The sequence below is a fragment of the Mesocricetus auratus genome, unplaced genomic scaffold (genome assembly GCF_017639785.1).
Source record: "Mesocricetus auratus isolate SY011 unplaced genomic scaffold, BCM_Maur_2.0 Super-Scaffold_100008, whole genome shotgun sequence".
Lineage (NCBI taxonomy): Eukaryota > Metazoa > Chordata > Mammalia > Rodentia > Cricetidae > Mesocricetus > Mesocricetus auratus.
In genome coordinates this window covers 78,234,147-78,261,980 of record NW_024429192.1, presented here as the reverse complement: position 1 = coordinate 78,261,980, position 27,834 = coordinate 78,234,147, and the positions used below count along the sequence as shown (strand labels likewise).

Below are 27,834 nucleotides of genomic sequence, written 5' to 3'. Positions count from 1 at the left end.
AAGCCAAGGCGGGAGCCGCCGCCCAGAGCACCCCGCCTCTATTCTCCAAGTCCCAGGAGGGAGGGGGCGTGGTCTTATATGGGCGTGGCTTTCCGGGGCGCGGGTGTGGTCTGAGCAACCTGGGGCGGGGCAACCAGAACAGAGACGCCTGTGTGGAGTTTGGGGCCTGTGAGCGTGGCTTCCAGGGGGCATGGCTACAGGGGGCGGTCCGAATAGGAGGGGCCTCCAGGAGGCGGGGCCGGAGGCCTCGCAAGCTGCTTCAATGTGGGGCACCGGTCGCGCGCTCTTCTTCTAATCCGAGTGGTGGTCGGCGGGTCCGGGCCTCGTCCCCGTCTCGGCCCGAAAGGGGCCTGTGGCCAGCTCCACGAGCCACCGGCTCGGCCCGCCGCCCCTATGGCGGCCATCAAGGCCCTACAAGAGTGGTGCCGGCAGCAGTGCGAGGGCTACCGGGACGTGAGCATCACCAACATGACCACCTCTTTCCGCGATGGCCTGGCCTTCTGCGCTATCCTGCACCGACACCGGCCTGACCTTATGTGAGTGCTGTTTGACCCCTCTGTCTGGCTCTGAAGTGCCGCTGCAAACGGGAAACTGAGGCCACGCCTGCCCCAGAATCCGGGTCAGAGTTTGCAGACACACCCCTTTCAGATGGGCCACCGGGGCAGGAGAGAGTACTGCAGGCATAGCCCACTCGGTGGCCCCCAGGGCTACTGCAGTCAAGTGGCCTCTGTGCAGGCCACCAAGTGCAGCTGGGCCAGGGGCCAGGACGTGGGCTGTCCAGCCGGCTTAGTCAGTGGTGACTCAGGATAGCGTCTGCTTTCTCCTGGCTCCCTGAGAAAGGGCAAAGGAGCAGCTCCTGGGGGGCCTTCTGAGACCCTGTGCTGTTAGAGGTTTGGAGCCCAAATCAGGGTCACTTGGGGCTTCTAGTGGGAATACTGCCTTTTCCCCTTCTTGTCCAGGCATCTTTGGGAAAGCCATCAATGAGGGAAGCCCAAGCCTTTTAGCACCTTGGGGTTATAGGGGGTGGGGGTGACAATGGAGACTGTGCCACCATATCTGGAAGTTGCAGGAGTGGGCAGGGGATGGAGTCTAAAGTCTTTTACCAAAGAAGAGTCTTGGCATAGGAAGTTGGGAAGCAAGCTGGCTCGGTTTTGTTGAGGCACCTTGGCCCCACAGCTGATCCGTCAGTAATTCACTCAGCTAACGCTTTGACAGACTGTCTGTTACAGGGACCTAACTTAGGCTGGTGACCAGAGTCCTGGAATGGGACAAGATCACCTGTAGCCCATGCTCTTCGGAGAGAAGCTTTGTCCTGAGACATGGTAGCTAGAGTCAGAGTGGCTGGTCTGGGAGTGTTTCTCAGGAGGGCTTGAGGCTGAGTGAGGCTCTAGGCAGCATTTGTGGAGAGCTGGGAAAGTGAGGCTCAGAAAAGGAAAAAAGCAAAAACAAAAACAACAGCAAGAAGAAACTCTTGTTCAGGCCACACAGCACAGCAGGCAGAGCCAGGCCTGATACCATCCAGATCCCTTGTGCCAAGCTTTGCTCTGCCCCGGAAGTGGGAATCTTGAGCAAGAAATAATATTCTGCCCTATGGTTGTGAAATATGCGCCCCCCCCTGCCCCGAGCTGCTTGGAGAGGCCCCTTGGCATGGGCCTGGGTCACTCTCAGGGAGGTGGATGTTGTGAGTTCAGTGGGCCATCAGTTACACGGCAAGTGGAAAGCTTTGATGGATGTTGGACCAGGGATGTGGACTTGGTGGGTCCAGGTCTCTCCGGATGGTGCAGTGTGAGGCTGGATGATGGTCCAGAGCAGGGAGCCTACATGAGAACTGTGACAAATTTTCATAGGAGGAGACGATGGTGTGGGTTTTGGCTGGCCTAACAGCCTCAGTTGGTAACTAGACAGGGCCAGGGCCTTTGCAGATACAGGGTTTGCATCTGCTCTGAGGCAGGGGATATGCATGCTCCTGGCCCGACACCTAGTGCCCACAGAGAAGGAGAGATGCACATGCAGAGGTGTAAGCTTGTGCTTGTCTGTGTACTTGTATATACACACATATGCCGGCACCAGCAAGTGCCGAATGTTTGCTGGCTTAACTGACAGTTACTGAGTGCCTGCTGTATACTGTGTAAGATCACCTCAGTCCCCAGTGTGCAGGGAGCAACTTCCTGGTCTCAGAGACAGAAGTTCAAGGTGATGACAGGGAACCAAGAGGCTGTGGCAGGAAGGAGGCTGGAGGAAGAGGCGCCCGCTGAGTTCCATCCTGGGTGGGTTATCCCGCACATGGCTGACTTCCTTGCTGTCTGTCCCAGCTGGACTGGGAGCTCAAGATGATGGGGAGTCTCTTAGATAATGCTGTGTGCAAGCTGGAGGTGGCCTGTCTCCCTGTAACTGGAGCTCCACACGTAAGGGCATGCCGCTGGAGCTCAGTAGATGTGGTAGACGCTTGGGAGGAGCCTCTGTGGATTTGGAGTTTGGAAGTGACAGAACTAGGGAGTTCAGGGATGGAGACATAAGCTAAGGGACACTCTGGAGCTCCCAGAAGCTGGGAGGGATAAGAAGGACCCTTCCCGTGAGTATGACTCTGCTACACCTTGACGCTGGATAGCTGGCCTTTGGGAATCAGAGGACACGTATTCCTTGGTGTGGACATCTGTAATAGCAGCGGTGGGAAGGGAGTGGGGATTTTGGCAGAAATTTCAGTGGTCGGTGCAACTCCAAAGCAGTGGTTCTCCACCTGTGGGTCTCGACCCCGTTGTGGGTCAAACGAGCCTTTCACAGGTCATGCATATCAGATATCCTGCATATCAGATATTTACATTACAATTCATAACAGCAGCAAAATTACAGTTATGAAGTAGCAATGAAAATAATTTTATGGTTGGGGGTCACCACAACATGAGAAACTGTATCGAAGGGTCGCAGCGTCAACCACTCTTCTAAAATGTGTCTGAGTACAGGAGGAGGGGATGCCATCTAAATCTAAGCCTTAACACACCCCCCCCCCCGGCAGTGTGGGCTGTCGAGATGACTCAGTGGGTAAAGGGGCTTGCTGATGACCTGTCTTGGATCTGCCAGGACTCACCCACATGATGGAAGGAGAGAGATGACTCCTCCAAATTGTCATTTTAGCTACACACGTGCACACTGTTTTATGTGTCTCCTCCTCCAAATAAATAAACGTAATTTAAAAAAAAAAGCTCCCAGCCTGTGTCCTGCTGTGCTCTGGCCCAGGTGGTGGGTGAGGTGGGGCCGGAGGATGTCTCACGGCAAAGCTGGGTGACTACCGGAAGGGGAGGAAAAGTATGATGGACCACGGGTACAGAGGGGCTGTCCTCTGAGGAGCCCTGAGGTCAGGTCTTGGCAGGGATGGGGTGAGGTCCCAGCACCCCAGCACTCTAGTTCACTTCTCCTTCCCCTGAAGACCCTCTGGCAGCAGGAAGGTGGACATCCTGTCTCCTTGTCACTAGCTTTGCCACCAGGAAGTCCTTTCCTTTGTCTGACCTCAGAGGTTCCTCCTGCCTGCTGAGTGTGCTTCCTGTGGCCCTTGGTGGAACACAGCTGTGAGGGAGCAAGTCTGGGCATGGGGCCAGCCAGGTGGGGCCAGGCTGCAGACAGTGAGTTCACGTGTGCTGTGTCCCTGACGTCCCTGACCCTCCCACTAGGCCCACGGGACTGAGGAAACAGGTTTTCCAGTGAGGCCACCTGGGCCCGCTCCCTGCCTCATGCCTCAGAGCCTGGGTTTTCCACGGAATTTAAGGGTGCCTGCCCACAAGGACGTTTCCGCAATGAAGCAACATTGCAGCTGCCAGGTGAGAGAGCTGGGGAGCCACCCAGCACAGCAGCCAGCCCACCCCTAGTCAGCAGCCCTGCCCCACAGAGGGAGCTGCAATGGGGCCTGCTTCCCTTTGGACCTCACCCGGAGCCACCATAGGGCTAAGTGGAGCCACGGGGCCAGAGGCATAGTATCCTATGAATCTGAGTCAAGAGGTGGGAGAGGTTGCTGCAGGGAAGCTCCTCTCTGGAGGAGAGCCCTGTGGGACCCTGAGATTGAACTCAGGCTGTCAGACATGTATGGAAGAGCCTTTACCCGAAGAGCTGTCTTGCCAACCTGTCTGTGTGTCTGTGTCTCTCTGTCTCTCTGTCTTTCTCTGTCTCTCTCTGTCTCTGTCTCTCTGTCTCTCTCTCTCTTTCTCTCTCTCTTTGAGACAGTCTCATTATATAGCCCCAAAGGCTGTGTAGACCAGGCTGGCCTTAAACTCACAGAGATCCACCTGCTTGTGCCTCCCAAGTGCTGGGATTAAGGTGTGTGTTACCATGTCTGGCATCTTTCTCTTTTGTTGAAACAGGGCTCTCATGTAGTCCAGGCTGGCTTTGAGCACACTATGTTGCCAAGGATGACCTTGAACTCCTGATCCTCCTGCCCCCATCTCCTGAGTGGTAGAATTACAGATGTGCACCACTATGCACAATTTATATAGTGCTGGGCATTTATAGAACCCAGAGCTTCATGCATCCTAAGCAAGTATCCTACCAACTGAGCCACACCTCCCCTAGCCCCAATGATGGCGTTCTGTCGTTTATTTGGAGACAGGGTCTTGATATAGAGTCCAGGGTGGTCTAGAACTCACTGCATAACCCAGGCTGTTTCAAACTTGGACCAAGTCTCCCGCTTTAGCCAAGAGTGCTGGGATTATGTATGCACTGCCACACATGCTATAAAGCCAGAGTTCTGTGGAAACTTCCAGCTCATGGTCATTGGTGGGGTGACCTTGAGGAAGGCCCCTACTGCTCTGGAAGCTAGTGTCAAGGCCACTGCTAGAGGCAGTAGGTGGCTGAGGCAGCCTTTGTAGGGGTCCCTTGGGTGGGGCCTCTGCCTCTGTCTAGACTATAGACTCTCCCGCTGAAGGTCAGGGGTTTCCCAGGGTGTGCCCTATCTCAAAGCTTCCCTGGCTAGAGTTGAGAGTGGACCAGGAGGCAAGGCCAGCTTCCTTCCCTCCCACACAGGCTTCGGCCAGCAGGAAGCTGCTTAGGCATAGAAGCCCTCTGTTCTCCAGCCTGAGGCTGGCTGCCCAGACCCCTGCCACTGCCATCCAGCTAAAACTGTCCAGGACTGTGGGAGGGGGCTGCAGCCCTCCCAGGGGACAACCCAGCGGGGTGCTGACCTCCTAGAGACCTTGTACCCTGTGCCTGGTTCCCAGGCTCCTAGGAAGCTGGTCTCCCTGCCATCCCGCTTGCTCCTCTTGGTTTCCACACTCACCCTGGACCCCCCTCTCCATTTTGGAGCTGCAGGCCTCTCTCTAGCTGTCTCTTCTCTCTGCCTTCTTGCCAGTGGGATTAACTCCAGATGTGCTGGATTTGCCTAGAGATAACACTGAGCTGGGAATTCCCCTTTCAGCCTGGTGCTTACCCCTGCATAGTAGAGTTTTCTTCCAGGAAATACAAGAATGCAGAGTCAGCCATGTGGGAATTTAGAAAAGGGGGGGACTATTCCCAAGGCCCCCCCGGGAGATGCTGGGGGGCTGGAGGCTGGCTTTCTCCACAGCTAAAGTTTATGGGGGGGGTCATTGTGTCTGATGGGTGGTGGCCTGGTTGTTCATGCCTCAGGCTATTCGGTCATCTACACACTGGTGGGTGTGCATCTCATAGTTTACCCCATAGTTTGTTTACAATATTTATTTACATTATTTATTTGCAATAGGGGCTGGGGAGGTGAGGACACAGTTCACTCCCCAGCACCCATGTACAGAGACCAGGGATAGTGGTGTGTACTTGTAATCCCAGTGCTGGGGAGGGAGAGACAGGAGACGGCCAGAACTTGCTGGTTAGCCAGCCTGTTCTAACTGGCAAATTCCGGGCCCCAGTGAGAGATCCGGTCTCAAAAATGGGATGGACGGCTCCTGAGGAATGGCACCTAAGGCTGATGTCTGACTTCCATATGTGTTCACACATTCATGCCCCCACAGAAACGTCCCTCCTATACACATACGAACGCAAAATAAAGGAACAGACGGAAAACTAAAGAAAGAATAAGAGAATGACAGAGTCTTCTTTCAGATGGCTTGAACAAAGGAATCTAACAAGTATAGTGTTGTGTGTCTCTGGCCCCAACCCAAAGAGGCTGAGGCAGGAGGATCTCAAGTTCCAGGTTAGCTTGGGTGGTGCCTAAATTCCAAACCAGCCTGAGCTACACACTCAGGGAGACTTGGTCTCAGTGACTGTGAGGCTGACAGCTGGGGGCTGTAGCTTTGCGGTAGAGACCAGCAGTGTGTGTGAGGCCCAAGGGTTGATCCCGGGAACTGGAGAGATAAGTGAAGTTGGAGGTTTGAGATGGGCATATGGGCAGGGCCTGTTCTTCAGAGGCTATGGAGAGGAGCTTTGCTTATCTCTCTGCTGGTTTGTGTACAGCCTGCTGTGGTCCCTCATGTCCTCACACCCTCCCACCTCTGTGTGTGTCTCTGTCCAAGTTTCCCCGAAGCCCAGGGGACATAGACACCTCAGGTCAGGCTACCCCAGTGACCCCATGTTTACTTGATCACATCTCTGATGACCCTGTCTCTAAGTCCAGTTATACTGTGAGTGCATGTGTGTTGCCACATGTGCCCTTGACATGCATGTGTGTATGTTATATGTGTGTGCATGAGTGCATGTATAGGGCATCATTCTTGGATGCTAACTACCTTGTTTTTATTTTTGAATTTCTTAAAAAATACTTTTAAATTTTATGTTATGTTCATGAGTATTTTGAATACATGTGTGTCTGTGTACCATGTGCATGCCTGGTTCCTGTGGAGGTCAGAAGAGGGCTGCAGATCTCTGGAAATGGAGTTACAGACCATTGTGAGCCACCATGTGGGTGCTGAGCGCTGAGCAGGTCCTCTGCAAGAGCAACAAGTGCTTTCAACCGCTGAGCCCTCGGGCCCCACCTTGTTTTTTGAGAGAGTCTCTCCCTGACTTGGCGCTCACCAAATAAGCTAGACTGGCAGACCAGAAAGCCCCAGAAATCTTCCTGTCTCCACCTCCGGAGCATTGGAGTTACAAGTTACAGCCACCACACCTGGTTTCCTACATGGGTTCTGGGGATTGAACTCAGGTCCTCAAGGTGGCACACATAGTACTAGATGAGCTGAGAATTTCCATCCAGATCCACAGGCAGCAGGAAGAGAGACACTGGATCTGGCTTGAGCATTTGAAACCTTAAAGCTCATCCCCAGTGACACACAGTCCAACAAGGCCATACCTACTCCAACAAGGCCACACCTCCTAATCCCTGCCAGGTGACCACTCTCTAATGGCCAAGCATCCAAATATGTGAGCCTATGGGGGCCATTCCTATTTCTACCACCCAGGGGTTATTTGGCTTATACTTTCAGTTCACACCATGTCATTGAGGGAAGGCAATGCAGGAACCTGGAGGCAGGAACTGAAGCAGAAATCATGAATGACAGCAGCCAACTGGCTTGCTCCCATGGCTTGCTCAGCCTGTTTTCTTATAGCTCCTAGGACCTCCTGCTCAGGGTGTGTGGATGCACAACCCTCAGGGGGATATGCCCTACCACATCAATTAAGAAGATGTCCCACTGGCTTGCCTGTAGGTGTTTTCTCAGTTGAGTTCCCTCTTCCCAGATGACCCTCGCCTGTGTCAAGTTGACATCATTACTAACTAGCTCAGCTACCTAGGGAGCCCAGCCTGGACTATCTGAGACCCCGTCTCAAACTTTAGCTCTGATGTAGCCACTGCAAGTACTCAGTTTGGAATATGATGCTGCATCCATGCTGGGTCCTTGATGCTTTTTGGGAAGCTGGCCACGAAGGGCTTCCTGCAAGGATGCTGAGTCCCTCCTTGGTGGTCTCAGTCAGAACTCCAGGCATGGTTCACACCTGTAATCCTAGCACCTGTAGGAAGAGGTAGCAGGATCAGGAGTTCAGGGTTATCCTTGGCCACAAAGTGAATTAGACCATCCTGGGATATGTGATATCCTCTCTCAAAATTGAGGAAGTAGGAGCCAGAGAGATGGCTCACCGGTTAAAAAAGCACTGGCTGCTCAACCAGAGATTCAGTTCCCAGAATCCACATGGCTGCTAACAACTGTCTATTACTCCAGTTCCAGAGGATCCAAGGTGGTGGTGGTGCACGCCTTTAATCTCAGCACTCCGGAAGCAGAGGCGGTCTGATCTCTGAGTTGGAGGCTGGCCTGGTCTACAGAGTGAGTTCCAGGACAGCCAGAACTGCTACCCAGAGAAACTCTGTCAGGGGAAACAAACAAACACCCAAAACAAAAAAAAACCCAAAACAATGGATAAACAAATCTTTAAAGCATACATAAATAAAGTTACACAGAAACTCCAGGACCAGAGAGGTGGCTCATGGGTAAAGGTACTTTCTGCACAAACCCAGTTTGATCCCCAGGACCCACATACAAATGAAGGAGAGAGCCAATTCCACAGAGCTGTCTTCTGGTGTCTACACATGAAACATACATATCACCCTCCACATCATGTGTATACACGTAATAATAATGAAAAGGAATTCTAAGGTAGTTCTGATGGACTGCCTTGTTGGCTAGCTCAGGCCTCAGCAACTGAGGGACAGAAGTACTACCTCCTGTACCCCATGCCAAGGGGGACTTGAGGTCAGGGAATGGGTAAGCAAAGGCATATACATGTCCACTTGGGATCTGAGTATCCTCGGGAAACCTTGGCCAGTGTGTCAGGTAGAGGTAAGGAACAACTTGACTTGAGGTGCAGAGGCTGGGCTGTGGTGACTGGCCAGGGTGCTTCTGTTTGGTCATGGAGACCTTTGGGCCCCGGGAAGCAGTTTACACTTGGCCCTGAGAGTTAGCTGGAAATGAATGTGCTGTCTCAGTCTCTGTACCGTGCGCCGTCTCAGAGTGTGGCTGCACCGTTGAGGTCTAGAAGACTCTGGAGTACATGAAACTGTCTGCTAGATGACAAAATGGAGCTGCAGGGAGGTGCTGGGCCCCCTGGGTGTTCAGAGGCGAAAGTAGGAGGCTGGTAGCTGGCCTCTTCCTGCTCTGTTTGGAAACAAAACACAGTTTGTTGTCCAGCCTCCTAGCAGTAGCCATTTAGGTCAGTGACCCTGGGCGCTGGAGAAGAACTTGTGCTTTCAAAGGGGTGGGGGATGGGAGGGACCAGTGTGGCTGGAGGACTCTGGATTGCCGGCTGCAGGCTGGACAGTCCACATGCCCACCCTTGGACAGTCTAGCATCTGGACACAGGCTCAGGTAGATGGTGCCCACTGAGGTGCATGGAGGCCACCCCGACTTCTGGGGTCTGAAACCTGCCCTTCCCAATCTTGTCGTTTGTTGGCTTACCTCTTACTATGCTGGTGGTCTTGGCATCTGGGATGCGTTATCGGAGGTGGTCCTGGCCGGAAGTGCCGAGAGTTTCCTGAAGGGCTGGGCAGCTGGCAGCTGGCTGGGCTGAAAGCTGAAGAGGGAGGTTTTTTTAAGGAGGGAGGGGGGCACATTGCAGTCCACCCCACCATGTGACAGGACTGACCAGTATCATTTTACTTGGTCTATAAAATGAGCTCACAGCTCAGGCTTCTGAGGGTCCTCATGACTTAGAATTGGATAAGACCTGACTTCTGCAGGCAGACCGGCTTCAGAGCTAAGCCATCCCGGGCCAGGTGGCTGTAGGCACCCAGGACCTTCCTGCGTCATTGTTGAGACATGTCTGTGTATTGGGGACATGACTGTCACATCTGGTCAAGTGGCGTCCTAAACAAGACTCAAATTTGGGGCTGAGATAGAGCTCCAGTGCTAAGAGGTATTTTTAGCATGGATGAGGGCGAAACCTTGGGGAAGGAAGGAAGGGAGAGAGGGAGTAGCAGGATGAGGGGAACAGGGGAGAGGAAGGGAAGGGGGAAAGAAGGACTGAGGAGATAGCTCAGTTGGTAAAGCTTTTGTCACGTAAGCATGGGGCCCAGAACCCATGGAGACAGGCAAGTGTGGTGGCACACATCAGTAATCTCAGGGCTGGGAGGTGGTGGTTGGAGACAGGAGGATACCTGGAGTTCCTGACCTTCTAGCTGAATCAGTGAGCTCCAGCTTCCCAGAAAGACCCTCAAAAAGTAAAGTGGAGAGTGACTGAGGAAGAGAGGTGACATTGACCTCTGGCCTCCACACGTACCTGCACACACACACATGTACACACACACACACACACACACACACACACACACACAAATGCATAGAAGACTGAGAGTATAACACAGTAGTAACATACTTACCTAGCATGTATGAGTCCCTAAGTTCTATTCCCAGCACCAGGGGGGAAAAAAGGAAAAGAAAAAGTTTTAAGCTTGGGTTGGCAAAAATAAGTCGATGGGTGATGAGCCTGCTGCCAAACCTGATCACTTGCGTTCAGTTAGGATCCACATGGTGGAAAAAGGGAACCGACTCTGTCCCTCACACCTGTGGTACACCCATACACACACAAGCACATGACTAATAAAATGTAATAAATATTTTAACTAGAAAAATAAGACTAAGAAAAGAAAGAGAATTCAGTCTCTGAAGCAGTGTTGTCCTCACAGGCAGGGAAACTGGGGTCCCAAGGGAAGTGGTTTGTCTGAGGCAGACACTAAGAAACAGGACAGTGTTTAGTCAGAGACCCTTCCTCTGTGCCAGGAAGCTTCTGGAACAATTTAGGTCACTCAAGTGGCAGCAGCTGCCTCCTGGGACCCACAGACAGCAAGTGGGTGGATGGACAGTTACTCTTTAACCAGCTTCCCCAGGGATGCCAGCAGGCTCTGGCTGACTTCTCTTAGCAACATGGAACTGGGCAAGGCAGCTTTCAGGTGGGCTGGGATGTGTCATGTTGGGGTGTGTCCGGGCATGTTGTGGCATGCACATGGAGTCTAGGGCCCCGCTGGATACCTGGGTGGGTGGCACCTTTAGCTTCTTCAAGAAAGCTCTACTGTCTAGGTTGCCTGGGGTACCTTTTTCCTAGGACCCATGATCACATATGGACTCGTTTCTGAAGCCCTCCCAGGGGCCAGGTGGGGCATCTAGTGAGTACCAACTCACACCTCGTGAATGAAAGATGGAATGGTTGGCCCTGCCTCCTGCTGAGTGTCTCGTGTGTGTCCCCAAGCCTCTATGCCTTCAGTGTTTCAGCCCCCAGGACCTGTAAGCATTGAGGAATTATGTGTTTATGAGCTGGTCAGAACGGCACCCTCTGCAGAAGGTGCCACAAAATTGTAAGTGGTGACCATGGGCAGAGTCACCAGCTAGTCCTGTGGCATTCTATCCCTCTATATGATGTTCCCCGCCTTAGGGCCTCCCGTGTTAACCCCGTGTTGTCCTTTCTCCATTGGAAGGGACCCACTTTGAGCTGTTTTAGCTGGACCGCCCTGGACTGGTGGCTGTACTTTTCTGGATTTGTCTCCTGCTGCTTCTGATGGGGTCAGGAATGGCGAGCAAGAGCTCAAGCCTCAGGGGCTGGAGGTGAGGGCTGATCTGGGGGCCACTGTGAGTCACCAGTATCTAGATGATAGGAGGTGGCCACATCATTATGATCAGAGTAGGTCATAGGCTAGACCTGGTACCAGCCTGGCCATCATGCATTTGCTCAAGACCTGTTTAATTCGCAGCCCTTCTTCTCCTAGCCTCAGTTTCCCCATTTGGGCAAGATGGCCCCCGGGGCCCTGCTTCCTTCTTAGAGTTGAGTGGCTTTGGATATAAATGCTTTATTTTGTTGAGACCAAGTCTCCCTATATAGACCTGCCTGTCGGTACTCTCTGTATAGTCAGGCCAGCCTTGAACTCACAGAGATCCACCTGCCTCTGCCTTCTAAGTGCTGAGATGGAAGGCGTGCACCATCACACCTGACTTGACATAAGTGTTTTTACTTTCCAGAAACTTCAGTGCCCTCCGGAAGGAAAACATTTACGAGAACAACAAGCTGGTGAGTTGACTAGCTAATGCCCATTGCCCTGCCCTCTAAGCCCTCTGTCTTGAACTCTCAGCTCTTATCTGAATGGCCACTGCATCTCAGTGCAGTGAGCCTTCCACTAGGCTACCCAGGGGACCGTTCTGGAGATTTGGCCTCCCCACAGCTCTTCAGCCAGTTCCAAGCTGGGCAGCCTGTGTTCTGAGAGCAGCCTTTGATCTTGGATCCTAGGCCCCATGGACTACTCTCTTCCTTACTGGGACAGTGGAGTCCCAGGGAGTAGCAGCCAACCTCCTTCTCTGTGGATGGCCTGACTGTTCCACCCAGGGCAGAGCAACGCCCCAGGAAGCTGTGGGAGGGTCCTGGGGGTAGGCAGGACCACCTTCCCTGGCCCCTTGATTCCAGAACTAACTACCCTGTACTGCCATTGTGAGACCCTTCCCTTTGCCAGCCTAAGTCTCCCTGCTATAAGATGTGCCCCATTGTCTGTCCCTTGAACTGACGCACATCTGTTCTTACTCTGAGGCAAGCATGGTCCTCATGGGCTCCTGACACTGGCATCTCTGGGGAGGACTGAGACAGCAGACATGAGATGCTTTACCTGCCCAGACAGGGCAGTCTCTGTAACTTAATTATCATGAAATACAGTTAAAGACTCAGTTCCGGGCTGAGCATGGTAGCACTTGCCTTTAATCCCAGCACCGGGGGCTAGGGATATCGCTCATTGAGTAAACTGCTCATGGAGCAAACATGAAGACCTAAGTCTTCTCCAATACTGCCCGATGAGTGTGGCAGCTGGCTTGTAGTGTTGGCAGATCTGTGGATGCTCTCAGGAAGTCATCCTGGGTGGAGTGACCGTGTGGGCGGAGGTCCTGGGTCTGCAGAGTGCTGGGCAGGGCACATAGTTGAGGGGCCAGGGTGGGGTGGGGTCTTGAGGCAGGTGCAGGGAATGGTGGAGAAAAGACTCTGAACTTTCCCTCCAAGCCAGTGAGACTGGGCCTCTGGGAAGTGTAGACCTGGAGGCTCTCCTTCAGACTGCAGGAGAAAGGAGTATCTGGTGCAGAGGTCACACAGAGCGTACACATGATCTTTGTGGGAGTGGCCAGATCCCGAACCTGTTATGTGGGTCAGAGAAGATCTGAGACTTGGTATGAGTGTGTTATGTAGGCCTGAAGGGGCTGCACATGTGGGAACAGCATAGGGACTCCAACTCGGCATCCTCATGGAGGTCACACAGGCATCTAGAAGAGGAGCCTCAGTGAAGGGAACTGCAAGAGAGCCCTGGAAGTCACCAGGGGCTGGGCCAGGACACCAGTGACCTCTGTCCTGGCTAAATGGAGCTGGTGGAGTTTTACAGTTTTTAGATTTTATGTATTTTGTTTTGCACTGTTGAGATTTAAACTTGCATACATACTAGGCAGGTGCTCTCCACTGAGCCACACCCCAGCCCCTCACTGGGGGATTCTAGGCAGAAGCTCTCAGGCTGAGCCATATTCTTAGCCTACTTTCTACCTTTTTTTCAAGACAGGGTTTTTCTGTGTAGTTTTGGAGGCTGTCCTGGCACTTGCTCTGTAGACCAGGCTGGCCTTGAACTCACAGAGATCCACCTGCCTCTGCCTCTCGAGTGCTGGGATTAAAGGCATGCGCCGCCAATACCCGGTTACTTTCTACTTTTTATTTTAAGATAGTATTCCTAAGTAGGCCTGGCTGGCCTTGAACTCACTCTGGAGCCCAACATACTCTTGAACTCATGATCATCCTGCCTCAGACTCCCAAGCAGTTGACAGGCCTGCAGCCACAGCTGGCAATTTGAGAAGGACTTGAGTGGGTAAAAGTCATCAACAACCACAGGTGGGTGTCTAGGTGAGGTCAGGAGTCAGAAGTGGACAGGAAATATAGAGGGAGTCCAGAGGTTACCTGGTGAGAGAAGCAAGTTGGGAGGGCCAAGCAAGGACGTGGGTCAGTGCTCGGAGCCTCCTTGGGGCTTTGGTGCTGGTGATGGGCAGCAGGCGGTGGGAGAGGCACTGAGTTGGCAATCTACCCAGATGGTATTCCGTGGTGCTCTGTATGTGTAGGCTCCTGGCCTTCCTATCCTGGTGCAACTTGTCCCCATTACAGGGTGTCAGCCGTATCGTGACAAGCTGCTCTAAGTGGATGACACTTGGCCCAGCAGGGCTGTTTCTAGAGTGATAAGCTTCCGGGGTAGGGTGAGCACATACCCCAAGAGCCTCTTAGAACCAGGCTGTGTGGGACAAACCCATACCACCTAGTCCTAGCTATTCATGAGGCTGAGGCAGGAAGATTACAAGTCCAGGACCAGTACTAGTACTGGGGGCATGGCTCAGTGTTAGAGCACCTGCCTAGAATTCCCTACAGAGAGGTTGGGGTGTGACTCAGTGGTAGAGCATCTGCCTAGAATCCCCCTGTGAGGACTGGGGTGTGTGTGGCTCAGTGGTGGGGCACCTGCCTAGCAAGTTGGGGGCCCTGGGTTCAATTCACAGCACCTGCTCCCAACATACAAGCCCTCTGGGGCTAGTCTCCTGAGAAGCATCTGTTGGGACTTTGAACATTTATGCATGTGGACACACTGAGCCTGAGAGGTCACTCGGGAAGGGGTCTTTGAACTTGTAGCCCAGGCTTCTTTGTACCTTCTCTTTCATCTGGGCTGGTGGCCCAGCAACAGTTCTTTCTGCTGCCTGTCCTGCTGATTTAAACCCTATCCAGGCCTTCCAAGTGGCTGAGGAACATCTGGGCATCCCAGCCCTGCTAGACGCTGAGGACATGGTGGCCTTGAAGGTTCCAGATCGGCTGAGCATCCTCACCTACGTGTCACAGTATTACAACTACTTCCATGGCCGGTCCCCAAGTGAGTCCCTGTCCAGGAGGGCCCTCCAGTGCCAGGAACATGGCCAAAACCGAGAGTACCGTCAGGACCACCAGTCCATGCTGGAGTCTCCCTTCTTGGGCTCCGTGCTCACCCTCAGTCCTCATGTCACAGCACTGAGCCCGAGGGTGGGTAGTGATGCAGGAGGGTAACTTTCTCCAACTACTCCTATGGATCCTCGTAGCTATGTCTGTTACCAAGGAGACCAGAGGCCTTTGTACAAGTATGGAGTGAGGTTCCTGGGCTCCCTTATTCCCCAACCTCGTCATGATGGGGAGCACTAAGCAAGGCTTCTTGTCATAGTGTTTCCACCCTGTTTGCCCATCTCAACCCCCAAGCTCTTAGCTGCTGGAATCATTTGGCAGACCCTGGGTGATGCCTGGTTGACTGTGGCCATGGAAGCTGTGTGGCTCAGGCAGGGCTGGGCAGGGGGCGCTGGACAGACCAGGACTTCACCCAGCCCTATAACTGAGGAGCTGTTTGGCTTCCTGCACCACATTCCTCTTATAGCTTTAGAAATCTCCGGAATCCCCCCGGGCTGAGGGCCAGCCCAGAATGCTGGTTTGGAAACAGAAAAGTCCCTTTCCGTGACCCTAGATGGGGTTGTCGGCTGGAAGACGTGGTGAGGGCCAGGCCAGGGTTTGCTGGAAAGAATGTGCCCTGGGGCTGTCCTTCCCCAGATCTGCACCCCACCAGATGTCCAGGCCTTTCACAGTGGGCACAGCAACATGCTCTGGGTGGGACCCTCCTGACCTTATTTCCTGTGTCTCATGCCAGTTGGGGGCATGGCTGGTATGAAGAGACCCTCATCAGACTCCACTGAAGACCATTATGGAAAGAAGGTCCTGAACCAGCCTGCCAAGTTGCCCTCCCCTGCTCCAGCCCAGAGGTCACCACTGTCTCCAGCTAGGACAAACCCCGTGGTTCAGAGGAATGAGGGTGGCTCAGAGGGGCCATTCCCAAAGGCTGTAAGCACATCTTGGTTGAGTGGGCATTGCAAGGCTATGCATATCCCAAAACACAGAGCCGTGTGGGGTTTTCTCTTAGGGTACAGTACCCCTTTCCATGCTTTGTATTCAGCACACCTACTGAGGTGACTGCTAAGCTCCAGTTCAATGTAGCAAGAGTAGTGATTCCCATAATACAGATGGGTAAACTGAGACATGGGAGGTCATCCAGGTGGGATGGAGCTGGAACCGCAGTCTTTTCTGGGCTGGTTTAGATTGTCCTCTTTCCCAGATGGGAAGGGACGCCGGGTTGGACCGCTCATCCCTGGACAGCCCTGCAGTGCTGAGCTTGAGTGCCCCCTGCTGTCTCTTAGTGGTTACTGTAGGTTCCATGAAGCCAGAGCAAGGCAGGCCTGGAAGGGGGGGAGAGTGATATTGACTTGATCATAGAGCCTGGAGGGGCAGCAGAAGGTACTACGTTTGTCTCTAGCCCCACACTGTGTCCCAGGATCTCTAAAATCAGTCTCCTGCTCCCCACCAGGGCCAGTGTGGAGGCCCTGAGTGTGCAGCCACGCCCGTGCCCTGACTCGGCTCCCCAGGGTCTCAGGTCTTCAGCCTGGAAAGTGGGATCTGTTGACCACCTTTGGGTTCAGGTGGGAGTCTGGAGATGCCAGCTGCACCTCAGCAGCCCCTGACACTTCCCTGCAGGCTCCAAGAACTGCAGGCAGCTCCGTGAGCAGCATCTGTGGGGTCTGTGGTAAACACGTTCACCTTGTGCAGCGGCACCTGGCCGACGGGCGGCTCTACCACCGAAGCTGCTTCAGGTACGGTTCCCGCTGCATGTCTGGGTGCACCTTTCTTACCCCCACACCGCCACAGTTCTTGCATCTGTCTTCCACTGGGGATGGTACGATTGAACCTTAATGTCCTCCTCTAATGTCCCCTTGGGGATATCCTTCTAGACACACTGACTCAGTCTCCCCTGTCATCTCAGCCCTTTGTGTTGGGCTTTTTGATTCTGTGACCCCTAGTAACCTCCTTCTTGCCTCCCTGAAGCTTCTAGGTTTGGGGGGGGGGCAAGGAGTGAATCCCATGGTAATCTTCTGCGAGCTTGGGGTAGTTGGACTCCTGAAAATGGGGCACACTATGTAGTCTTTATGTACGGATCCGGTGACATGTTTGAGCACTTTCTGTGGTGTCCACACCTCTGGCAAGTGTGCCAGTGGAAGCTGCAAATCACAGTGATTGAAATGTCTAATGAGCACTTGTTGACTTATCAGCGACCGCATGACTGGATACAGGAGTGTGGCGCCGTGTGCTTGTGGGAGAGGCAAATGAGCAAGGGCGCAGGCCCTGAACCTTGTGGCTTCCTCCCACAGGTGTAAACAGTGTTCCAACACTCTGCATTCAGGGGCCTACCGGGCCACGGGAGAGCCGGGAGTCTTTGTCTGTACTCATCACAGCCCAGAAGCCACCTCTCTGAGCCCCAAGTTGTCAAAACTGGCCTCCAGACAGCCGGGGGCTGTTGCTGTAGACACCAGGCCCGTCAGTGCCGCACGGAAGGTTCAGGAGGCAAATGGACTAGGAGAGGTGCCACCGTCAAGGACCAGGGCAGCAGACTGGGAGCCCGCTGTCGGCAACAAGACTGCCAGAGGCTTTGCCCAGACTGAACTTAACCCTCCAGCCACCTCCCGTGTCCATGTGGGGAGCCCTGCAGGGTCCAGGCTGCCCACAAGCCCAGTGGCCACTACTTCTTTGAATGGCAAAGCCATTACCCATGTGACTAATAGCTCCCCGACAGGATGGCTGTCACCTGCCCAGAGCAGCAGCCCAGCAACCATTGGCTCCCGTCCTGTTGTGTACCCAAGTGCTCTGGACTCTCACCCATCTGTGCCCCAAAGCCAGGCAGCTTCAAAAGGTGTCAAGACTCAGCTCAACTTGAGCACAACATCTCCAAAGACAGCGGCCACCCCAGCCTGGACCCCCGTAGCCTCTAGGACCCAGCAAGCCCGAGAGAAATTTTTCCAGAATCCTGCCCCAACCCCAGCCAGCAACAGTCCTGCCAGCAAGGTCTCCCCTGTGGTGAATACCTCCACCAGCAGCAAGGTCCCCCCTGTGGTGAATACCTCCACCAGCAGCAAGGTCACCACTATGGTGACTACCTCCACCAGCAAGGTCTCCCCTGTGGTGAATACCTCCACCAGCAGCAAGGTCCCCTCTGTGGTGAATACCTCCACCAGCAGCAAGGTCCCCTCTGTGGTGAATACCTCCACCAGTAAGGTCTCCCCTGTGGTGAATACCTCCACCAGTAAGGTCTCCCCTGTGGTGAATACCTCCACCAGCAGCAAGGTCACCACTATGGTGAATACCTCCACCAGCAAGGTCTCCCCTGTGGTGAATACCTCCACCAGCAGCAAGGTCCCCCCTGTGGTGAATACCTCCACCAGCAGCAAGGTCACCACTATGGTGACTACCTCTACCAGCAGCAAGGTCTCCCCCGTGGTGAATACCTCCACCAACAGCAAGGTCACCACTGTGGTGAATGCCCCCACTGGTAGGGTCTCCCCTATGGTGAATACCTCCAGCAGCAAGGTCTCCACTGTGGTAATTGCCCCCATCAGCGGGGTGTCTACTATGGTGAGAGCCACTGATGGCAGGGTCCCCCCTGTGGTGAATGCCCCCACCAGCAAGGTCCCCACTGTGATGAATGCCCCCACTGGTAGTGTCCCTGTTGTGGTGACTGTCCCTGCCAACAAGGTCTCTGCTGCTGTGGATACTCCTGCCCAGGAGAGCAGCCGAGAGCAAGCGCTAAGTGTTCTTCGGAAGGCCCTGCCGGGGCTGACGGGAGCTGGTACCCAGGCTCCCAGCAGGTAGGTAGGAGGTTTGTGGGGTGGCTGTGACCTGCCCACCAGGACATGGAGAAGTCCTGTCCTTCCATGACTGTGTGGCCTTAGCTTCCTTATCTGGAAAGTGGAGGTGGGGGACAGGATAGAAGCAGGGATGCAGGCCATGGTGGTCTTACAGGCTTTGGTGGCTGCGGGTGACCCACGTTAGATTGGTATTCCAGCATCCCTATGCCTGTCTGTGGGCAGGGAAAGCAATGTTGAGCTGGAAGCCACACTGCCTGGCTCCATACCTTAGATGACTGTGTGAGTGGAGCTGGGCTCTGAGCGTTTCTTTGTGCCTGGCAACTATAGTGTCTTCCACTAGACACTGACCACATGGTGTACACAGAGGGGGACAGTCACCCCTCGCAGGACAGCTTCAGTGGCAGAAGCATATCCTGTGGCAGGTCACATGCTCCACCAGGGCTCCAGGGAAGGGTCCTTTCACTTCAACATCTGGATGTTTCTGCATCCTTTGGTTAGTAGCAGCCTCCCTCCATCTCTGATTCCATTGTTGGATGGACCCCACTTTCCTCTGTCCTTTTTTTTTTTTGAGTGCTGGAGATGGAATTGAGGGTATCCCACATGTGAGGCAGGTGCTCTATCACTGAGCCACGCCCCAGCCCCTCACTGGGGGATTCTAGGCAGGTGCTCTATCACTGAGCCACGCCCCAGCCCCTCACTGGGGAATTCTAGGCAGGGGCTCTACCACTGAGCCACACCCCTGGTCTTTTTTTAAAAAATGTGTGTGAGGGGAGGGGTGCATATGTCACAATGCCTGTGTGGAGGTCAGAGACCAATTTATGGAGTTTTTTCCCCTTCCACCTTTATATGGGTTCTGGGGGTTGAACTCAGGCTGCCAGGCTTTCGTGGCAAGCACTTTCATCTCCTGAGCTGTCTCACCAGTCCAGTCCTTGTGTTTTTGAGACAAGGCCTCATGTATCCCAGCTGCCCAGCTTATAAGATGACCTTCAACTCCACTGTTCCAGGGCTGGGATCGCAGGTGCACACCACCACATCTATGTCACCTGTCTCTTAGATGGTTAGTGGTTTTGAATGAGGGCCACTGTACTCAAGTGTGTCTGCATTATAATGTGGTCACGTCTACTGAGCCGCCCATATCCTTTTTTTGAGACAAGCTTTCTCTGTATAGTCCTGGTTGTCCTAGAACTCCCTCTGTAGACTAGACTGGCTTCGAACTCAGAGATTTGCCTGCCTCTGCCTCCCGAGTGCTGGGATTAAAGGCATGTACCACAACCACCCAACACCTTCCCCCTTTTAAAAATAAGATCACACCTCAAGATCCCCAGTGGTTCCCCAGTAGATCTGAGTTTTAGGGTACCCATTCAATCCAGTACAACTGTCTAGTGAGTGAGTCAAGAGGTTCCATCCTGGGTTGGTCCTTGATTTCAGGGTGGGGTTTTCCTGGATTGTAACTGCCTGAACTCACCCTCATTTGGTACCCAGAGGATCCTGGGCTGATCCTAGGGTTAGGAGGAGAATACGCTGCTGCTCCTGGGCTGTGATAAATGCCTCTGTCTTGACTCTGCAGAATAGACTTGGCAGAGCTTGGAGTGGTGCCACAAGTTGCCTGGGCTCTGAGTACCTGCATGTGAGTTGCCTAAGGGAATGTAGGTAACCAGAGCCATGAAGCCCAGGTGGGGGCTGGTGCCTGGCTGGATTGTCCAGCCTATGAGTAACTTAATACTTATCTGGGCAAGTGTAGGCCAGCCTGTGACCCTCTTTGGTGCTTTAGCTCTGGTACCCCATGCATGGTATATTTAGGGGATATTTTAATCACAATGGACACCAGATTTAATAGCGTAGAAACAGCTACCAATGCATGTAAGTGCCACAAGGAGATGCCATGGACCATTTGGCCTGGGGTAAATTGTCCTCTGTTCATTGGGGTCACTCTGGAAACAGCTTCTTAGGGAGTGACTCCTGAGCCCATAGCTAATACCCACTCTCTTCCCCACAGGTCCTCCCCAGCCACTGCCTCTGTGACAATCACCCTTCCCAAGAATGAAGTGCCACAAAAAGCTCCCTCAGCCAGGCTATCACATTCAACTGTTCCCCGGGCCCCTGCTTCAAAGATGGAGCCTACAGTCCCCCTGAGTGTGGACAATACCCAGACTGGCAGCAAGAGCCTGGGTACATCTCCAGGGGCTGGGAAGACCAGTGCTGGCTCCAGGCCACAGGCAGAGATGGCGGTAGTGAAGGGTGAGAGTCCCTGCTGTGGGATGGGGAGGGGTAGCGAGGTGCAGGGCCCTGGGGTCGACCACTCAAGTGTTGCTATATATCCTGCTGTCTTTCTCTTTGAAGGGTGTTCTGGGTATCTGCTGTCCTGTGGCCCAGCTCTTAGGACCAATAGTTCTCTATGGGTCCTCATCTGCTGCCTCTATGTGACTGTGGCCAGTATCCTCAGGGTCACACCATGGCCATTGTCCTAGATTCATATGTAAGCCCAGGCCACGTGGCCTTCTGTCCGTAGCTGTGCCCCCAGGGTGCAGAAGGAGGCCCTGTCCACCTTCAAAATGGCTCTGCCTAGGACTTGGGTCCTGCTGTCCCTAGCAACTTTTCCCAGACATCCCAGTTCTGTTGAGTCCACTGCTATGTGTGAAGCAAGAGTGACTATGGGTAGGTAGCCATGCCCAGCCATTGCTCATCATGTCACCCATCACAGAGTCAGTCCACAGGGATTCCCTTCCGTGTCAACACCCATTTGACAGATTAGAAATTGAGGCCTAGAAAGCAACAGTGATTCCCTCAAGGGTACACAAAGCAGCAGCCAAGCTGGAAGCCTCACCTTTGTTCTGTGTGCTGGGTTGGCTCTGGGGGTGTTGAGAGGTGTAGTTGGCTATGAAGAGACATCCTAACCTGTCTCACCTACTTCATCTGTAGGTCCAGGTTCCACCTCTCAGGAAGGCCAGGAGGAAGGGCCAGAAGGATGGAGGGCCCGCCTGAAGCCGGTGGATAAGAAAAATGCTGCTGGGAGGTGAGCAGGGGTGGCAGCTCACTGGCAGGACCACACCCATGCCTGTGGGTCTGCAGTATGGGCTGAGCCAGCACACAGCAGGTGCCTAGTTAAGTATGTGTGGGAGCATGGCAGTATACATCCAGGAATTGGTACAGCTCTGGCCAGAAGGCATACATACACTTGGGCCTTTCAGTATCCATAGACAAAGTTGGTTCACACCAGCTTGAGTGTCCTGGGACTCTACCTGCCAGGTGATGGGGACAGAGTGACAGGGACACCTCATCTCAGAGGGACGACTTAAGGGATGTGGTAAATGCAGAGCAGCAGGTGTGCCATGCCAGGCAGCTTACATGAGGCTGGCTTGGAGTGGGTGTCAGTGCCTCTAGTCCTGGCAAGCCTGAGGCACCTCTGCCCCACACAGAGCATGGGAAGGCACACAGCCCTGTACTCTAGGGGTGGAAGCAGGCAGATACTGGAATTAGAGGCCAGGATGATGCAGGCCTGGCCAGGTAGCTTCCTTCAGACCATGCAGACCTTGGACATAGGCATATGGCTTTGAGACAGACTCCTGGCTGTCCCTGTCTATGTTGGGACTCACCTTCTCTTCCACCTAGGACTCTGGGGCAAAAAGAAGTCCTGGCAGAGCCAAAGACAGGGGACACTCCCAGGAAAGCCTCCAGCAGCTCCGACCCCAGCATTCATGTCATCTTGACTCCCGTGCAACATAAGAGGACACCACACCCGGCTGGTTCTGGGCCCAGCCTCCCAGGTAATGCTTATGGGTACTCAGGTGGGTCTTTGTGTGGAGTATGTGCTCCGACTGGGGTCAGGCAGAGGCCCTGCTCAGCCAGAGAGGGTGCTTACATATGGAATGGATGTGTGTGCGTGTGTGTTTCTGGGTGGATTTAATATGCACTCATGTATTCAGGCACAGTATATGTGTGTGCATACATGTGGTCATATATAAGACGTATATATGGGAGATGTGTGTACATGCCTATCCAGCCATAGGATTTATATATACACATATATTTGGATGCAGTGTATCAACATGTACATGCATGCTTAATATATATAAGAGATGTATAAGAGATATGTGAGCATGTGTTCAAGAATGAGATAAATGTGTACATGTGTGTTCATGCATGGTATATATGTGTACTAGGCATGTTCAGGTATAGTCTGTATGTCCATGTGTGTTCAGGCATGGAATGTACATATGCAGGCATGGCCTATACATATGTGTGTACATGTGTGTTCATGCATGGGATGTGTGTGTGTAAGGCATGTTCAGGTATAGTCTGAATATATGTGTGTGTATGTGATAGGCATGTATGCACATGTGTGTTTAAATGTACCTGTGAATGTGTATGTGTTGGACCAAATTTGCTTTTAGCATAGCTGTGCCCTTTGTGGGCCACTTCCCAGGTCATACTCTGTGTCAGTAGCACTGGTTTTGTGGAGTCGTTGGACACTACCTCTCTGGGTTTATGTGGCCAATCTCAGTAGGAACAGGGTCCTACCTTGGAGTGCATGGTACTGCAACACTGGCTGTCCTGGGACAGAGTAGAGGCTTAGAGTCCTGACTCGTGTCATGTATTCAGACACAAGATATATGTGTGCATGCATATGGTCATGTATGACACATTTACATGGGGGATGTGTGTGCATGCCTGTCCAGACATAGTATTTAATGTATGCACATATATTTGTATATGGTATATCAATATGTACATGCATGCTTAGGTATGAGAGATATGTGAACATGCGTTCAAGAGTGGGATAAGTGTGTGCATGCATGTTCATGCATGGTATGTATGTGTTCTAGGCATGTTCAGGTGTAGTCTGTGTGCCCATGTGTGTGTCAGTGTCAGGGCCCTGGCCAGAAGGCCTCACACATGCCTGTGCCCCACACCTTTGTGCCACAGCTCCCTCTCCTTCTCTGTCACAACGTAAGAAACTTGCTGTGCCTCCCAGCCTTGATGTTTCTGCTGACTGGCTCCAGCCAGAGCTCAAGAAGCAGGAACCTCAGGCCAAGAACCAGAAGGAGGAGGAGAAGACATCCACCTGGGGGACAAGAGGTCAGTCCCAGAGATGCTATTCTGTTTAGAAGGTGGTAAAGGGAGCAATGCCTGCTGGGGCTGATGGCCTAGAATAGATGGGTTGGGTCATGTCCAGGCCACACCCAGGTTCTGTTAGGCTTGGTGCCCTGAGATTGAGGGTCTCAGTCATCCGTCTATTTTCTAGAGAGGCCTGCAGTCCTGGACAGTGGCCTTGCTTCACATGGTGAGAGCATGACCTCTCCAATCAGGGTGAGTCAGCTGGGCATGAGGGATGGCTGGACTTTGGTCCTGTGCTTGTGCTCACTCTCCATTGGTCCCCCAGCTGCACCCCAACTACATCCCTCAGGAGGAGCTGCAGAGGCAGCTGCAGGACATTGAGAGTCAGCTAGATGCCCTGGAGCTCAGGGGTATAGAGCTGGAGAAGCAGCTGCGGGCAGCTGAGGGAGGTAAGCAGTTTGGGACATACCCCTACCAGTGACCATGCTCCACAGCTGACCATGTACCCACTGGTGACTGGTGGCCACACACTATCAGATTTCTATGCCCCTAAGTGATTGTCCACATGTCTACTGGCTGTCCACACTCCCAGTGGCTGGCCACATCTCCATGGGCTGACCACCTGCTACAGCTGGCCATGCCCGTGAGCTGGCCATAACCCTATTGGCAGGTCATGTTCCCATAGACTGCTCATACCTATGCCATACTGAATGTCCATCCCTTACCGGTTGCAGGTTGACCATGCCCCTTACTGGTGTTGACCAACTCCATCCCACACTAGTTACAGATTGGCCATGCCCAATCTGGCTGCAGGCCCTCCTGAGTACCTCTGACTAGATTTCACCCTGTCCCAGGTCTGCCCTTCTGCACCAGGGTGGGTGCCAGGCACTCTGTGGCTTCTCTGCTTCAGCTGTGTTTCTTCACAGATGCTACGGAGGATAGTCTTATGGTGGACTGGTTCCTGCTTATTCGTGAGAAGCAATTGCTGCTCAGGCTCGAATCGGAACTCATGTACAAGTGAGACACCTGAGCCTTGCAGTGCCCTGCTGGGACCAGCCCTTGGATGTGGTAGGAACAGCCTGGTCAGGCTGAGCCTCAGACATGCATGTCCTGCAGGTCCAAGGACCAGCGCCTGGAGGAGCGGCAACTGGACCTCCAGGATGAGCTGCGGAGGCTGATGGACAAGCCGGGTATGAGTCTGCCCCCAGGAAGCATGGCCTGAGCTCCACAGACCCATGTGCCCACTTCTCCATTTACCCTGCCTTGACCTAGGAGAGTCTGATGGTGATACAGTTGTGGCTAAGCCATCTGGCTTCTGGCTTTTGTTCCTATGTTTCTGGCTGTGTGACCTTGGACAAATGCCTTAGCTCTTCTGTGCCTAAGTTTGATGCTCTTCAAAGTAAGGATGGCACAGTGTGCTCCCTGCCCTGCCCCCAACAGCTAATATGAGGTCAAGGGGATGACATGAGAGGGGCACTGTGAGCAATGAGGACAGCCTTCACAACACATCCTGGCTGTAGGACCCCTGCCTCAGCCTTGCATAATAAAGACATAGAGACCAGAGGCCACACACTCAGGCTCTGCGGGCCCATTCCTTGATCCAACCATTCTGTAAGCTCCTCCAACTCACAAGGCAGTGTGACTATCCTGTCCCTGAGCAGAATGGGGTCTCCTACTGATAGCAGGCTGTCCCCACAGAGGGTCTGAAGTCCCCCCGGGACCGCCAGCGGGAACAGGAGCTGCTGAGTCAATATGTGAACACTGTGAATGACCGCAGTGACATCGTTGACTTCCTGGATGAGGATCGGCTCCGGTAAGGGACGAGGGACCTGGGGAGGGCGGTCTGGGGTCAGAGATGCTCCTGGCTGTCAGGCTACTCTGACTCAGTGGGACCCAGCGTGCATTTCACAGGAGGACTCAGGTTTGGGGAAACGTCCTCCCGTGGTGCCTTTTCTCACTCAGGTCCCTAGCCTTTAAGGACAGCACTGCCCGGTACAGCTAATGAAGGAAATAGACTGTCATCCATGCTGTCCAGTGTGGCAGCCATGAGTGGCTAATAGACCATGATTTTTGACCTGTGAAACTGAACAGTCGAGTCTAAAATAGCTTTGAAGTATGATTTGTTTATTTACTATTTTTTAAACATGTCTGTGTTTCTACAAGAATTTATGTGTACCACATGTGTACAAGGCCAGAAGAGGACATCTGATCTCCTAGAATTAAAGTTATAGGTGGTTGTGAGCTGCTATGTGGGTTCTGGGGACTGAACCTGGGTCCTCTGCAAGAGTAGTAAGTACCTTTCATTGCTGAGCCAGCCCCTAAAACTACTTTATCTTTATCTGGTATGTGTGTTGCTGAGGATTAAATTTAGCCTCATGAATGCTAGGAAGTACTCTGACACTGCACCCCCAGCCCCTCACTGGGATTCTAGGCAGGTACTCACCACTGAGCCACACCCCAGCCTCTCACTGGGGGATTCTAGGCAAATGTTCTACCACTGATCCACACCTCAGTCCCTCACTGGGACATTCTAGGCAGGTGCTCTACCACTGAGCCACACCCCAGCTCCTCACTGGGGACTCTAGGGTTGTGTTATAACCCCAGCACTATTGTTACTTTATTTTGAGACATGATCTTACTAAGTTGCCCAGGCTGACCTTGAACTTACTCTTTGGCGCAGGTAGACTTCGAACTCAATCCTCTTGTCTTAGATTCAGCTGGGATGTTATCCTAGAAGTAGCTGAGATGATAGGCCTACACCATCAAGCCTGGCTTAGCACTTAATTTTAACCAGATATGTGTAACTGTGTGTTTACTGGTGACTGCAAAGCTTCTCCATGTCTGGATGCCGGAACTTGAGACAGCTAGTGACGTCATACCCAGTCAAGAGCAGAGGGAAACGAATGTAAACATGCTGTGTTCAGCCTGCTCAGCTCTCTTGTGTCAAACAAGGCCCAATGTTCAGGGCACACAGGGTTGGCCCAAGGCTGAACTCAAGCCAAACTCTGTGTGACCCCAACAGGGGCTTAGCCACTGTCAGAATAGGTCATCTGTTATCCCCATGTCACTGATGAGTGGCTAAGCTGGGGAGGGCAGGCACCTGCCTGGAGATGGAGGGATGAATGGAGTCTCTCATGGTGCTGTGGGGTGTGGGGCTAGCCAGGGCCATGTGGGGCTGCCTCTTGTGTTAGTAGAGAGAGAGCATACATGTTCTCTGTAGCCCTCCAGGTCCCACGCCCCTCACACTCAGCCTGTCCCCATTCCAGGGAACAAGAAGAGGACCAAATGCTGGAGAACATGATCCAGAACCTGGGTAATTATGAGTACAGCAGGGGACAGGGAGGATGTCCTTCCCAGGACAGGGCTTCCTATGGAAGTGGCAGGAAGGAAACACAGGCGTTGTATGGGAGCTTCATGGCTCTGTCCTCCCTTCAGGCCTCCAGAAGAAGAAGTCCAAGTTCAGCTTTTCCAAGATCTGGTCCTCAAAGAGCAAAGGCGGGCAGACCTGAGCTGCCCATGGCTGACACCAGGGCCCTGGCCCTTCTCAGGAAGAGACTGGTGCTGTGACCCCAGATGGGATGTTTGGGGGCTGTGCTTCCCACTCTGCATCCTTGTATTCTCAATAAAGACATACCCTCCCACATTTGCCTATGTGTGCCACTGTGCCCGGGCCAGGACACCGTGTCCCAGCATGTTCCAGGCTTTGGCAAGGCACTCATTCTCTGTCCACTTCTTCTTAGTTGCTGTGATAAAGTGCAGACAAGGCAACAACAAAAGGGAGGAGTTTGCTTTAGCTCCCAGGTGCAGGTTACAGTCTGTCGCTGCAGTGAAGTCACAGCAGGCAGGGCTTGGAGCCGCTGATCACATGACATCCACAGTCAAACAAAAACAGGCAGATATAAGCGTGTGCACACTTAGAGCTGTTTTCTTTTCTTTCTTTCTCTTTTTCTGGGACAGGGTTTCTCTGGGTAGGCCTGGCTGTCCTGGAACTCACTCTGTAGGTCAGGCTGGTCTCAAACTCACAGAAATCTATCTGCCTCTGCCTCCCGAGGCCTGGGATTAAAGGTGTGAGCCACCACTGCCTGGCTCAGTTAACTTTTCTACTTTTATATAGTTCAGGTCCCAACGCCAGGGAATGGCACTGCCCACTTTCAGGCTG

The 27,834-nt window shown here is 53.2% G+C and overlaps 1 protein-coding gene and 1 long non-coding RNA gene across 5 annotated transcripts; one reads left to right on the top strand and one right to left on the bottom strand.

Annotated features, from left to right (window-relative positions):
• The first annotated feature begins 228 nt into the window (after window positions 1–228).
• On the top strand, window positions 229–27,316 carry Micall2 (MICAL like 2). 4 transcript variants are annotated; one of them, XM_040751255.1, is made up of 18 exons: window positions 230–536; window positions 11,886–11,934; window positions 14,644–14,785; window positions 15,581–15,771; window positions 16,459–16,574; window positions 17,130–17,820; window positions 18,133–18,620; window positions 20,617–20,858; window positions 21,540–21,633; window positions 22,230–22,384; window positions 23,544–23,696; window positions 23,863–23,927; window positions 24,001–24,124; window positions 24,602–24,692; window positions 24,792–24,865; window positions 25,374–25,488; window positions 26,942–26,988; window positions 27,111–27,316. In XM_040751255.1, exons 1-18 carry the CDS (start codon window positions 394–396, stop codon window positions 27,182–27,184), a joined length of 3,054 nt encoding a protein of 1,017 aa, XP_040607189.1. In that variant the 5' UTR covers window positions 230–393; the 3' UTR covers window positions 27,185–27,316. The 4 variants fall into 4 exon arrangements, with proteins under 4 accessions (XP_040607186.1, XP_040607189.1, XP_040607187.1 ...); XM_040751253.1 differs by adding an exon at window positions 11,348–11,474 and having other exon boundaries at window positions 432–536; window positions 17,130–18,620; XM_040751252.1 differs by having other exon boundaries at window positions 229–536; window positions 17,130–18,620.
• LOC110342759 lies at window positions 8,298–10,760 on the bottom strand. Its single transcript, XR_002384925.2, has 3 exons — window positions 10,256–10,760; window positions 9,336–9,450; window positions 8,298–9,035 (listed from the first exon to the last, which is right to left on the bottom strand). It is a non-coding gene; the product is annotated as an uncharacterized LOC110342759 (long non-coding RNA).
• Window positions 27,317–27,834: the final 518 nt, after the last annotated feature.

Excerpts from the sequence above, each read along its gene's own strand:
- Micall2 (XM_040751252.1), top strand. The coding sequence starts at position 394 with ATGGCGGCCATCAAGGCCCTACAAGAGTGGTGCCGGCAGCAGTGCGAG. Across the intron at positions 21,634-22,229 it reads AAGAAAAATGCTGCTGGGAG|GACTCTGGGGCAAAAAGAAG; the intron begins GTGAGCAGGGGT and ends TCTTCCACCTAG. Across the intron at positions 22,385-23,543 it reads TTCTGGGCCCAGCCTCCCAG|CTCCCTCTCCTTCTCTGTCA; the intron begins GTAATGCTTATG and ends TTTGTGCCACAG.